The sequence below is a fragment of the Poecilia mexicana genome, unplaced genomic scaffold, assembly GCF_051168715.1.
Source record: "Poecilia mexicana isolate PSO_F unplaced genomic scaffold, ASM5116871v1 scaffold_2, whole genome shotgun sequence".
NCBI classification, from domain to species: domain Eukaryota; kingdom Metazoa; phylum Chordata; class Actinopteri; order Cyprinodontiformes; family Poeciliidae; genus Poecilia; species Poecilia mexicana.
The window spans coordinates 56,728,755-56,743,279 of record NW_028263371.1 but is presented as its reverse complement, the minus strand read 5'-3'; the positions used below and the strand labels follow the sequence as shown (position 1 = coordinate 56,743,279).

The following is a 14,525-nucleotide window of genomic DNA, read 5'->3' as shown; positions in this document are numbered from 1 at the left end:
CAGTGTATTAATAAACTAATGTTTGTGGGTATGACTGGGTGAAAGTGATTTTAATTCATTTACTTAATATAATTTCAGCCCATATTACTATTTTTTATTAATCAAATAATACATTGGTATTTGAGTGGGAACAAAAGCAGGTATTTTGCGTGAGATTTTCTTTTTGTGTTTCCATAGTAAGTAGATATTCTGCAAAGATTAGAAACAGCGGTCTGAATAATCTGGAACCAGGTTCAGTCCAGGTTTAACTTGTGTAAAAAATGTATTTAAAGTGGAGTAAAAACCCAAAATAAGAAGTGAAATTTATCTTTGTTATTTTCACAAATGGAATAAAAGTTTGACAAATAACAAGGAATCGTTAAATAATCCAGGTGTTGTACTAGAACTGAAGATAATCCCGATTACATACAAAGGTGTAATCGTTTAACGGAGCTTCGAATCGGAAGCTAACTTCAGTGCCGATTATCTGAACACCGGAACATACAATGATGGGTACTGGTGGACAGACGGAATGTTTTTCCGGTAGCACAGGAAGTGTAGTAAAGGTCGCTGCATCACATGGATCCTTCGGGCAGCCGTGGATTTTACATTTATTGAGTTAAAACTCTGGTTCTAGGAGGGGACGCGGGACCAGCATCATGCCGCTATCGGACTTCCTGGACGGCCTGAAGGACAACCCGTACTTCGGTGCTGGGTTCGGACTGGTCGGGGTCGGGACAGCGCTGGCCGTGGCCAGAAAGGGAGCCCAGGTGGGCATGGTGTTTTTCCGAAGGAACTACATGATCACCCTGGAGGTTCCCAGCAGGGACAAGAGCTACCACTGGCTGCTGAGCTGGATCACCAAGCACGCCACTCACACGCAGCACCTCAGCGTGGAAACCTCCTACATGGCACACGAGAGCGGACGGGTCCACACGCAGTTCGACTTCCACCCGAGTCCAGGGAACCACATCATCTGGTGAGGAAAACCTCCAGCTCCGTTCAGTTAAACTTTGTTGTGCATCTAAACTGGATTTTACGGCTGCATGCTGCCTTCAAGTACACCTCGTTAATTTAACCATCGTATCGGTTGCGAGACTTCGCAGCTATCTTGTTCATATAATGCTGATGTGTACTAATTGTAGTAGAATCTATCAATTTCAAATAGCTATTTCAGTATATTATCTACAATATATTATTTATTATAGTATATTTTATATACGAAGTGTCCTTGAATGGAAGCGCGACCGTAAGAACAACTATAGAAGCGCAACGATTTTAAAAGGTATGTTTCTGAATTGTTTTGTGTGACCGCAGTGTTTTAATATGCGGTCACACGATATTTATTGACAACATTTGTGTAGTTAAATCATTTTGACCTTGTTTTGTATAACCTCTTTCTTTTTAGCAAGAAACATTCCTTATGGTCCAGAGACAACGGATGAAAAATAGGGTTTTGGCTAATTCTGGCCCATTTACAAAAATGTTAATGACTGTGCAAATAAATTAATACATTTCAAATAAACACACAGCCATATCAGTATTTGATATAAAGATGTCAGCTGGATGTGATCCACCTGGTGTCCAGGTACGGCAGGAAGTGGATCCGGGTGGAGCGGACCAGGGAGAAGCAGATGCTGAATCTGCAGACCGGGACTCCGTGGGAGTCCATCACCTTCACCGCTCTGGGCAGAGACCGGCAGATCTTCTTCAACATCCTGCAGGAAGGTACACAGGAAAACTCTCAGCCTTTAATTAGGCCTGCTGAAAACGATTATTTTAGTAATCTACCAATTATTCTGACGATTAATTGAATAAAAATCCAATTAATCGATCATACGTCACTTTCAGAAAAAAAAACTAAAAACATAAAATAAAAAAAATCATATTGTATATACAGCATTAAAGTTCAAATGTTTTGACTTAAACACTTTTTTTCATTTCATAAAACATAATGTTGTATAAAACAAATTTAGCTCATTCTTCCTCCGTATAAGTTAGGAATGGTTTTAAAGAAGCAACATTTGTGTATGTGACATTTGGCTGACAGAATGTTATTTATGTCGTAGTCGATGTTTTGGTCATTAATAAAAACACCAAATTTAACCTCTTATATTCGGTAAATGAACTCAGATGGACTGGTGAAGATCCAGTCAAAAGGATCCAAACCTGTGTCTCATGAAGTAATTATTCGGATAAATTTAGTTTCTTAACTTTTATTTTGGAGGCGACAGTCAGAGCTGAATGTGTTGGTGTTGTGATGGTGTCGTGCAGCGCGGGAGCTGGCGCTGAAGCAGGAGGAGGGACGCACCGTCATGTACACGGCCATGGGCGGTGAGTGGAGGCCCTTCGGGTTTCCACGGCGACGCCGGCCCCTCAGCTCCGTGGTGCTGGAGGCCGGTGTGGCCGAGCGCTTGGTGGACGACGTGAAGGATTTCATCGGAAACCCACGCTGGTACACGGACAGAGGTGAAGGACCGGTTCTGGTGTCGGGCGGTGCCGACCCGTCCAGGTCGGGTTCCAGGTTCTGATCCCGTCTGTGTGTGTTCAGGGATTCCCTACAGGAGAGGGTACCTGCTGTTCGGGCCCCCAGGATGCGGGAAGAGCAGCTTCATGTGAGTCGTCCTGCCGCGGCGTGTCGGTGTGAACGCTCCCGCGGTTCTGACCCGGTCCGGTTCTGTTGCAGCACGGCGCTGGCCGGCGAGTTGGGCTACAGCATCTGCCTGATGAGCCTGAGCGACCGGACGCTGTCAGACGACCGGCTCAACCACCTGCTGAGCGTGGCGCCGCAGCAGAGCATCATCCTGCTGGAGGACGTGGACGCCGCCTTCGTCAGCCGGGAGCTGCTGCCCACCGAGAGTGAGAGCCGAGCAGAACCGGCCGACCCGACCAGAACCGGAACGCTGACCGGTTCTCCTCCTCTCTTCCAGACCCGCTGGCCTACCAGGGAATGGGCCGCCTGACCTTCAGCGGCCTGCTGAACTCGCTGGACGGAGTCGCTTCGTCTGAGGCCAGAATCGTCTTCATGACCACCAACTTCATCGACAGGTGCAATATTGATTATTGATCAACAATTATTGATTAAAAACAATCTTGATTCAAAGGAAATATTTCCCATTGCTCAATGTTAAAAAGTCTCTTAAAAAGTCTCGTTGACCTTTGACCCACAGTTAAAATTTCCACTTTTTGCCCCTGAGGTCCAAAACTACGGAGCCCCCCAGGGGACATGGGGAATTTTTTTCTTTTGCGTTCCCTTGCAATAATCTACTGATCTGATATAATTGATACTATAAGCCTTTTTACGGTGGCCGCCGTACTTTCTGCTTTAATACAAGCTTATAAGGTTTTTCCATGGACTATTGAGTTATTATCGCGGGTCATCAGTCATCTGATTGTGTCTCCATTGTGTTCGTGTCTGAATGGTTTAAAGGGCTGCTTTCTGTGCCGTTCCATCTGAGCCTTAACAGACATAAACATGCAGTAAATAAATCGATTTTCAATCAGTTTTTTGCACCAAAGCGTTAATAATAATAAACACGTTTTCACTGAGGCTCTATAAGAGCAATATGAATGAAATAAGTAATTATTGATATGACAGGAGCAGCGGCTTTGACACCTGGTGGTGGGCGTGTCGATGTGGGCGTGACGTCACAGGTATGAATGGGAAGGTGACGCTGCTGGCTGCGTGTGAGGCAGCGGGTGAGCTGGGGGGTCAGTCCTCGCAAAGTTTGGAGCATGAAAATAAAAATGAAATAAATCGATAATTGTGACAGAACAAAGAGGTTATGAGTTGATTGATACACGGACAGATGAGATTCCCCGAGTTAACCCAGTGCGGCGTCTACCACCATTATGTTTTATAATAATAAAACGTGTTTATTATTATTAACGCTTTGGTGCAAAAAACTGATTGAAAATCGATTTATTTACTGCATGTTTATGTCTGTTAAGGCTCAGATGGAACAGAAAGCAGCGCTTTAAACCATTCAGACACGAACACAATGGAGACACAATCAGATGACTGATGACCCGCGATAATAACTCAATAGTCCATGGAAAAACCTTATAAGCTTGTATTAAAGCAGAAAGTACGGCGGCCACCGTAAAAAGGCTTATAGTATCAATTATGCCGCATGAACTGATCAGTAGATTATTGCGAGGGAACGCAAAAGAAAAAAATTCCCCATGTCCCCTGGAGGACTCCGTACAAAACAATCCGTCTCATAATTTGTGAATAAAATTTAAATTTTTTTCCATTTTCACCACAAAAACTGCTTCAGACCTCAACATAAAATTACAGTAAAATCTTTTATTTTCTGTTTTATATATATTTTTCTTTTTTCATGAGAAAACTTTTTCTAAAGAGTTAGCTGCAAAGGAGATAATATGCAATGATTTAATTACATATCTGATTGATTTTATGCATTTATTTTTTTAAATACTTTTTAACCTTAATTATTTAATATAAAGGATGCTACTTGTAGCTTAACATTTCATTATTTTCCAATGTGTGGCATTTAATTTAAATAAATGCCACACTCTTGCTCTCCCAGGTTGGACCCGGCGCTGATCCGGCCCGGCCGGGTCGACCTGAAGCAGTACATCGGTCACTGCACCGCCTGGCAGCTGGCCCAGATGTTCCGGCGGTTCTACCCGGACCAGCCGCCGTCGGAAGGAGATCGCTTCGCTAAGCTAGCGTTAGCTGTGCATACGGAGATCAGCGCCGCTCAGGTCCAAGGACACTTCCTGCTGCACAAAATGGATCCAGCAGGATCCATAGACGATGTGGCCCAAATACGAGGATGATGGATCGGAACCGGACTCGGACCAAACAGAATAAAGACTTTATTTAACAGGAAGCCTCTAGTTTGTTTATTAAGAACAACAATAAACCAAAGTTGGTTAGATATAGTTTGTTTTATGTGATAATATTTCTTTGTAAAAAAACTGCCCGTTTCCTGACCCGAAGTTTCTAAATATTGGAGTAAAAAAGGTATTTTTTGGTTATCTAGGAATGTTTTATTCCACCTGCAGTTGTCTCATAAAATATTTTGAAAAAAAGTTACGTATTTTAAGATGTTTTGCTGCAGATTCTGTGCTGAAATCTTTCTTTATATGCAAACAATGTGAATCAAAATGAAAAACAGCCAGTTACTTGAACGTTCACTGGCTTAAAAACATGAGATTGAACCACTTTGTAATTGAAACTTTCCTCAGGAGATCGTTGTTCTTATTTCAACAGTCAGTTGAATGTGCAGTGGCAGCTGCTCCCAGAAATAACAATGAAATACATATAAGCCAGTTTTCTCTACCTAAATGTAATCTGTATTATTTCCACATTTCCACCAACTAGCTCTTCAGCAGTGAAATTAGCGCTATAGAGGTGAAGCTGTGAAGCTAAATAACCTAAATAAATGTCTTGTTACTGGGGACATTTGGCCAATCAGCATCGCTGACCTTAATGTTCGCTCCGCCATAAATGCAGGAAAGTCTTTGGTTACCATGGTGATAAATAGATAATGACGGCAGGTAGATGAGGAGAAGCTCAGACTGAATTCTCCATCTTGAATCGGAACAGAGGATTTTCAAGATGGACGCTAAACTACAGGTTCTGTTTTCTGCGTGTTATTAGTTTCAGCTTCCATGTTGCCGTTTACTCTGTTGGATCTGCAGCTACACCGACATGCTAACACCGTTAGCCTAACGGTTAGCTCACTTCCTCGAGGAATACTAGTACTTCATAGTTTAAGTACTAGGGATAAAATGGTTTGTTTTTAGAAAATCTGCATTTTTAAAAGTGTACAGCTTTTGAAAATGCAGAACCGGTTCCTTTCTAAGAGCCAGAATCCCAATAAAGGAAAATAATCATAGCAGGACTAGTTTAGCTGTGTTGTTGAAATACTGTCCAGAAACAGCCAACATTTCATTTTCAGGATCAGAGCCTCTGAATAAAAAATAATTAGACTTTTTCTCAAAAGATTTTAGTCAAGAAAAAAAAAAGTCAGAATTTCTGTTTTAAAAAAGTCAGAAATTGTAAAAAAGTTTTTTTCTCATTAGTCCTAATCGTCCACCGTATTTCCATAAGCTTTGCTCAGCTCATTTTGAAGTCTGATTAAAAAGTCAGACTTATTAGAAGTAATCATTTTGAAATGCAAGTCCAAATTCTGTAAAAAAAAAAAAAAAAATTCTCAGGAAAAAAAAATTCATTCTGTGAAAAAAGTTTGAATTTTTAGAAAAAAAAAAAAATTAAAGAGAGCATTCTGTGAATTTTTTTTCTCATTGGCCCTAATCCTCTGTATTTCCACAAGCTTTGCTCAGTTTATTCTGAATTATGATAATGTCGGAAAAAAATCTGAATTTTATGAAAAAAAATCAGAATTCTGAGATTAAAATGATCATTTGAAAAAATAAAAATCACTTTTTTTTCTCATTGGTCTTAATGCTCTTCCATATCTCCTTAATCTTTGCTGTATCATGACGCCCCCTGCAGGTCTGGAGCCGCAGGTTGCAGCCCTCTGCCAGAACTCTGGTTCTCCGTGTCGACAGGTCGGTTCTGGTTCAGCAGTGAACTGTGGACTCAAGCGAGCGGCTCAGCTCCTCCTACTGCGTGTTCACATTGAGCAGTAATGGCTGCCTGGTTGTTACGGAGCGCTACCTGCGGGATCTGCAGCCTGCGGCTGAAGCTCAGCGGCGGCGCGCTGCGGTGGAGCTCCTCTGCCCTGCAGGAGAAGCTGCGGTCGGTGCAGGACCTGCCACAGATCAGCACCCTGGAGATGCTGTATCGGGTTCTGGTCCAGGGCTACTTCTCCTCTCTGCACACGCTGCAGGTCAGTCAGAACAGAGATCTGGGTTAAATGTCCAGCTGTCAGTTACAACCCATCATGTTTTATAATTAATCTCTATTTTCTGGTGTAACTGACGAACCTGCACCTTATTTATTTAGATCTGGGTGTGTTGAACAGAAAACATGACCTTTGATCTCAGATAAGAGCTGAACTTCAGGAAAACATGGCTGCAAATGTATATTTCTTTATTAATAGCATCAGAGCAGCTCTGCTTTGTTATTGCGTGTTAATGCTGCATGTAACCATGTTGTGCTGTCTGAAGGTCTATGAGAAGCAGCTGTATGGACCCATTTATAAAAACGGACGCAACGGGGTGTCGGTGAGCAGCGCTGAGCTGCTGGAGGAGCTGGTCCGGAAGGACGACAAGTTTCCCACCAGAGGAGACATGGCTCTGTGGACGGAGTACCGCGAGATGAGAGGCCTGGGCTACGGACCCCTCACAGAGTAAACACCGTTCACTTCCTGTTCCTTTACCCGGTGGAACGCTGCAGACAGGGTGGTCTGTCATCAGTCAGCTTCTAACATTAGTCTGGTTGATCATGAGACCGATCTTGGCAGAAGTGGTGGAGTTCATCTGAACTTGATGGTTTCCAGTCAGAAACAAAACAGATTGTTTGTTGGAGCACCAAATTTTAACCACACAGCTGTTGATTAAGGGTACAGCCACACCTGATAGTCCAGTTTCAGGTTCGATTGGGGACTAAAGTTTGAACATCTGAACCGTTTGAGCAACCTGTTCCCCTCCTCGCCTGTGGGGGCGCTGTACCAAGAACCACTAAACCAAAAACCCCTGAAGAAGACAATGAGAGCAACTTCCTTTTTCTAGAAATGTAAACAAAAATGGAGTGCCATCAAATTTTAGTGGTTGGAGGATTTCTCTTTTGTCGTAAAGGACCACAACTCATTTTCCTGCTAACGCTAGGCTAGCACGTTTGTCTTGGTTGTATTTGCCCAGAATGCCCTGCATTGTAGTCCACTTCCTGTTTTTGGTCCGCTTGGTATTTACATATGCATTCACCAAAGAATAAAGCCTGCTGTAGAGATTGGAGCTTCATACACGGTGAACAGGGAATGGGCCTTAAGACACAGCCCTGAGGTACCTCAGATATAAGTGGAAATGTTGTAGGTCCCAGGTGGAGGGACAGGCGTGCAGATCCAAATAACCTGTTTTAACAGGAGAAACGAGTGAGCCACAGGAGAGCTGGTAGCTCTCATCCGAATTTATTCCAGGTTATAATAATAAAGTCATTGTACAACTTTGAAAAATTGTGACAATACATTCACACTTCTACTAGAACTTCTATAGCACATCAGCTGATTACTATATCAGGAATTGTAAATTAATGCACATTACAGACAGCTATATAAAACATATCCATTCTTTACGTACCATCTGAGGAAATCCTCTGAGCAGCTAACCGAGAGCTTATAAACTAACTATAATGACAAAACAAAATAACACAAACCAAATACACCGGGGACCAATGTCACGATACGCTTAACAAAACAATATTTTTGCACGGGAGCTGCTGAACCGATTCAGGAAACACCGCGAATCCACTGATGTCCGGCGCAGCGTGGATCACGGCCTCCCAAAGCCAACACGCGCCTGCCTCATGCCGACATTCAGACTCGACACCCCACCACATTTATCCCGGCATTAAATGTCCCAAACATATCTGAATAACGTTAACAATCATGTCTATTACATATCAGCTTTCCGCTTAAACCCGAACCAACCTGTTTTATCAGGAGAAACGAGTGAGCCACAGGAGGCGGTGTTGCTGCGCTGGTAGCTCTCATCCTAGTGGAGGGGAGCTTCCTCGACACAGAAATGTTGCACCGTCAGTCCCGTAATGTCCCCCTTCTGCCATCTAGCGGCACATTTGTGTTACTGCATGACATTACTCCAAAAATTTCAAAACGGGGCCAAATCCTAAACTAAAATCACAATTAAACCAAACAAATGTGACCACACTTTGTGGGGGTCACAGAAACAGGTCACTATCGAGGAAAAACTGAGATTTAAAAGCGATCAACTTGAAAAATACATATGAGAAATGCCGAAATAGAGGCAATAGAGGTCTAAGCTATTACATAATGCAGGCTCATAGAATATAAATAGCCTACTGGTAAGGCAAAGGAACTGTTCAACAAAATGATTGAACCTAAAAAGTCTAAGCTAACCTGATCGATTGATCCAGAGAGGCCAGCTTCAAACCAATCATTTTCCTAAAAGCTCATGAAACTTTTCTGATGGAATCTGATCAGCTGTTTGTGCTGCCAGGGAAGGGGAGCGCTGGTACAAGCTGAGGGCGGTTCTTAACAAGCGGATGCTCCATCCCAGGGATTCAGCTCAGTACGGCGGGGTGATCAACGTCGTGGTGACGGACTTCATCAAACGGATCAAACATCTGCGTCGCTGCAGCCCAACAGGCGACCTGGTTCCTGACATCGCCAACAAGTTATACCTGTTTTCACTGGAAGGTGTGTGCTATCAGTGTCCATAAGTAATGAGTCTCTGAGAACAGATTTTATTTGCTTTCGATTATTTAAGTTTTCCCTCTTAGGTGTTTCCTCCGTACTGTTTGAGACGAGGCTCGGCTGTCTGAGAGAGGAGATTCCTGCCGGTACCCAGGAGTTCATCACCTCCGTCAATCAGATGTTTTCCTACGCCATTCCTGTGGCGATCTTCCCAAAGTGGACCCGCAGCCTGCTCCCTTACTGGCGGCGCTACATCGCCAGCTGGGACGGCATCTTCAGCTTTGGTGAGCTGCTGAAGCTTTAGAAGCGAGCCAGTGGCCTAAACCAACATCGTCCAACCAACTGGTGATAAATTTGCACTGAAACATGATAGATGCAAAAAGCTAAGTAGCTAGCAAGAGTACATTAGCAGCTAGTTAGCTTCAGCCACAACCGCCTCCAATCACAGATCGCAATGAAGATTTCTGTGCCTGACAGAAAAGGCCCGAAAGGTTAACTGGCATTTTTTTTTATGAATTTGAGACATTTTAAGATTTATTAACTTTAAGTTTTCTTTCAGGTTGGTGCTACCAACCTGAAAGAAAAATCACAATTAAACCAAACAAATGTGACCACACTTTGTGGGGGTCACAGAAACAGGTCACTATCGAGGAAAAACTCGATAGTGTTTTTCCTCGATAGTGGAAAAACACTATCGAGGAAGTGTTTTTCTCTTCCTCGAAAGCAGTAAGTAACCGACTTACTGCTTTCAGCTTCACTGTTCCACCTGCTGCTGCTAATTGTTCCACTTACCTCCATGTCTCTACTCTCACTGAAGACCACAATGTCATCTGCAAACATCATAACCCGTAGTCTCCTGTGATATCACTGCTTTTGTGTCTTTGATATAATCCCATCTCTAACTATATCGCATTTACCAAAAATGCTAGAAGCTCTGTGATCAAATGGAAGATATTGCGTCTTGTTTGAAGAAGTTTGCTAAGCTGAGCGGGTGTCGGAGACAACTGCAGCAAAATTAAACTGTGGGGTCGTCTCTATTTTATCAACTTCTGTTCTTTAAGGTAAAACTTTGATCGACAAGAAGATGGAGGACATTCAGCAGCGAGTGGACAACGACCAGAATGTGGAGGATGAATATCTAACGTACCTCCTGTCAAACTCCCAGCTGAGCATCAAAGATATCTACGCCAGCGTGACGGAGCTGCTGTTAGCCGGAGTGGACACGGTACTTGACTCATTCCTACGATAATAAAACCCAAACCTGTTTGTATTGCAGGGTTTGGGATTCTGACTAACTAGATTCACAATCCAGTTAGATTCTGGTTTATCTGCACAGTGATTTAATTGTGTCTTTGTTTCTGTTTGAAAGACATCCAACACCCTGACCTGGACTTTGTACCAGCTGTCCAGGAACCCAGAAATCCAGGACAGACTTTATGAGGAGGTTTCCTCTCTGGTACCGGCGGACCGGGTCCCCAGCGCTGCAGAGGTCACTGCGATGCCGTTTTTACGAGCCGTGATCAAGGAAACACTCAGGTCAGACAGCATGGACAGGCATTGGTGTTAACTACCTGCAGCCTGTTTATAATCTTAACTTATTTTTTACAGGATGTACCCTGTTATTCCCATAAATTCAAGGATCATAAAAGAAAAGCCTGTTGCTGTTGGTGGATATCAGTTTCCAGAAAATGTGGGTCTGGTTTTTGCTTTGTAATCCAATAAAGTACATTTTCTCCAGATTTAGTTTTTGTTCACTGGAAGATTAGATCTAATTTATAGTTGAGATCAGAACAATAGAAAACAGGATTGTAATATTTCCTCTGTTGTTTTGCCAGACTTGTTTCACGTTCTGCCACTACGCCATCAGTCATGATGAGAAGACCTTCCCAGAACCGTACCGGTTCAAGCCGGAGCGGTGGCTCCGTGACGGCCGCCAGAGGCCCAACCCCTTCGGCTCCATCCCGTTTGGCTACGGCGTTCGAGGCTGCGTCGGTCGCAGGATCGCAGAACTCGAGATGTACTTGGTTCTGTTTCAGGTAGCAAACAATGCAACATCATGATAAAGAAGCATTCACATCCACATTCAAACCAAACCAGAGTCCACTTCCACCAGACCCAGACTGAGGAGGACCAGAGTTCGATTAGCATTTACCTGACTTCAAAGCAATGCAGCCATTATTTGTATTTATTTATTTCAAAATTTAATTAAAGAAGTAAAATTCATAGATTTATTACACCCAGATTGAGACTTTGCAAGCATTGGATTTCTGTATAAAAAAATCTGTGTATTAGTTTTATATAATTAGTGTGACCTTGGGTACAGCTTTGGGTCCTCTTTTTTACCAGATCACTCAGATAAGTTTGTAAAGATGGACAGAGGCACTGCTGCAGATTACAAACGGTTTATTGAATTCACAAATGTTTCATGTACAATAATAGTCAATTATTTTATTATACCAAATGACCACACTAAAGGTGGAAGTCTATGCTGGCCCTGGGATCCTTAAAGCTGAATAATTAAAACTAGATAAAAATTTGACTGTTTGGGGGAGGAATAATAAGAAAACAAAAATACAACTAAATACACCTTAAGTGTTCCCCAACAAAAGCGCACTCACACAAAAATCCCTAGTGAATACAAAGGAAAAGAAAAAAAAGAAACTCCCCTTTCACTAGTCTCCTCAATATAAATAAAACAGCCTATAGGACCCAGGGACAGCATAGGTCCCAGTTTAAAACAAGTCAGCGGACTACAATAGAAAGTCTCCTTCCCTAAACAAACCCCCCCCCAAAAAAAGAAAAATTCTTTTTAATCAACAATAAACATCTAAAAATAAGTAAACTGAAACAAAAGAAAAATTGAAATCAAAACAAATCAAAAACTGAAACAGTAGCAGGCCAACCTACACACAAAAGAAATCAAGTTAGACAAGAACATTAACCAGCCAGATAAATCATAAGAAACGGCCCTTACCTTCTCTAAAGTGAAACCAGTAAATGTTGCTCTTGACGTCACTCTAAGGTGCGTTTCCTACAACAATCAGTGGCAGAATCAGACAAATTCTAAACTCACTCCACGATTGATGTTAAACATACCTGTGCACAAGTTCTCAGCCTGCATCTGATCATCTCAGCGATCTACCTGCTTTTAAATGCAAATGCTGATTACCTGTCTCCCTAACAAGCCAGCTGCGCTCTGTCACAGCATCTTCCATATATGGGCAAGAGGAAGAGGGCGCAGCAGCACACATTCAGGGGAAACAATATGCCCCGGCTACATTAGGTTTTCATAGTCTTGGAGACATAATCATTAAAATAAATACTTAAAGTTTATCTGTCAATGTCTTTTCTACAATATTCTAAATTATTATGTATTTTTGGCATTTTTTCTCAGCTTATTCGAGAGTTTGAAATCAAACCGAACCCCACTGCGGATGATCTAAAGATCGTCAGTCGGTCCGTTTTGGTGCCAAACAAGCAACTGGACCTGCACTTTGTGGAGCGGCAATGAAGGAACACTTTGATCTAACAGTTTAGCTAAACATCCCAAAAAGGGCTGCTTCTCTTTTGTTTTCATGTGAAAACTTCTGTTTAGCTAAAACTAAAGTTATTGACAGTTAGCCTTTAGCTAGTTAGCCAGAGGCTAATTGTCATTAGCCGACCATTCTATGTGCAATCACAGCAGGAACGTAGTTAGGTCTGGATTATAGAGTTAAACTTACATACATTTCCACACTTTAATTATTAATGGGGAGGAAAAACTACTGAAGCATTTTCTGTATGCTAACGTCACAACTAGCTGCTGCTAACAGGCCAGGCCTTCCTCTTTCTGGAGAGTTTACATTCACTGGTGTTGATGTGCAGAAACAATCTGGAAGTTAACAACCCAGAACAGTTTTTTTCTTGCTAAATTCTAAAGTTTGTGATTTAGTGTGTAATTTGTATACAGGGTTTCTAAAATGTATGTCATTAGGCCAAAATTGTCAAGTAAAATGCTAGGAGAAATATGTATTTTGTAAACTAGTATAAAAAATGATTATTACGTACTGGTTCAACAATAAGTTAAACATACAATATTTTAATTAAATAGTTTGTTCTATTGTTGTTGGAAAGCATTTAAATCATTGTATATTGAAAACTTAAGTAATTTTTCAGGTTTGCCTTATTAAAAAACATTTGGGTTATTAATGCTTTTGAATTGGTTGGAAAAATCAGCAGAAAATAGAAAGCAGATGTGGGTGAATGAAGTCACTGGGAGATGTGGTTCTATAAGTTAAAGAGAATACAAAAGTGTGAATACTTTATTCATCCATTGTAATAATATTTAAATTAGTTAGAAATCATTTTTATTGAAATGATAATTAGAAATAAAAGGCAGTAGGGTCAGATTAGCGTCATTCTTGCAGTTCTTTATACTCTGGGTTATTTCTGTTTTTGTCTGTAAATTTAACTGTAGGTTTGAATATCTGATCATGTTTGTCATAAACACTAATTATGTTCAATTAATTAGCATTTTATAATGTAATTAGTAATATAATGTTTTTACTGTTGTGGTACAATTTATATGTGTTCAGTTTTATTTTTCTTGTTACACAAATTTAAGAGATAATTTTCATCTTCTACAGATTTTATAAATGTAAAATAATTAAATTATAACATCTTTATCTAAAAATATTTGTTTCCTCTTTTCTGTTTGATCCATCCATCCGTCCGTCCGTCCATCCGTCCATCGTTAGATACTCTCTTGCTGCTGTTACCTGTTGGGAGCTCATAGATGGAGGAATAACGACTCTTTCTCAATCCAGAACTTTGTGGAATGAAGCATCATAATCTGCATGAGAAGATTAACTTTAGTTTCATAAAAATCGTTAAATATTTTCAGAATTTGGTCAGGAAAAAGTCAGAAATCAAACGTCCTGTTTGATACATCAGTCAGTCCAGAACTTCAGTTGCTACAGTTTTTCAGCTGCAGTGTTTCCACTAAATAAGAAACACAATTAAAAGTTTGCTCATGCAGTAAGTAATTAAAGACGTGCTCCGCCATCATCCGATGGCTTCCTGTCGTTTTCTTCTTCGTGGATTGTGACACGTTGTGAAAAAAGTGTTTCCATTGCAGTTTTCCGAATTAAGCCAAAAAATTATATGGTCAATGAAAACGTAGTTGTTGACTTCTACGTCGAGAAGAACAGGGGAACCAGACCATCAGTTCTTGTTAAA

General features: G+C 41.4%; 2 protein-coding genes and 1 long non-coding RNA gene across 3 annotated transcripts; 2 read left to right on the top strand and 1 right to left on the bottom strand.

The window, feature by feature from the left end:
* Positions 1-515: 515 nt before the first annotated feature.
* Positions 516-4,838, top strand: bcs1l (BCS1 ubiquinol-cytochrome c reductase complex chaperone). Its single transcript, XM_014984543.2, has 7 exons — positions 516-958; positions 1,568-1,707; positions 2,254-2,448; positions 2,531-2,594; positions 2,666-2,838; positions 2,910-3,027; positions 4,533-4,838. Exons 1-7 carry the CDS (start codon positions 639-641, stop codon positions 4,783-4,785), a joined length of 1,263 nt encoding a protein of 420 aa, XP_014840029.1. The 5' UTR covers positions 516-638; the 3' UTR covers positions 4,786-4,838.
* A 1,439-nt stretch (positions 4,839-6,277) lies between these two features.
* Positions 6,278-8,838, bottom strand: LOC148160980 (uncharacterized). Its single transcript, XR_015762164.1, has 2 exons — positions 8,565-8,838; positions 6,278-6,800 (listed from the first exon to the last, which is right to left on the bottom strand). It is a non-coding gene; the product is annotated as an uncharacterized LOC148160980 (long non-coding RNA).
* On the top strand, positions 6,603-13,980 carry LOC148160979 (sterol 26-hydroxylase, mitochondrial-like). Its single transcript, XM_088003347.1, has 9 exons — positions 6,603-6,806; positions 7,087-7,268; positions 9,112-9,311; positions 9,395-9,592; positions 10,370-10,533; positions 10,678-10,844; positions 10,917-10,998; positions 11,144-11,344; positions 12,703-13,980. The coding sequence occupies exons 1-9, from the start codon at positions 6,606-6,608 to the stop codon at positions 12,817-12,819; spliced, it is 1,512 nt and encodes a 503-aa protein (XP_087859473.1). The 5' UTR covers positions 6,603-6,605; the 3' UTR covers positions 12,820-13,980.
* The last annotated feature ends 545 nt before the right edge of the window (positions 13,981-14,525 follow it).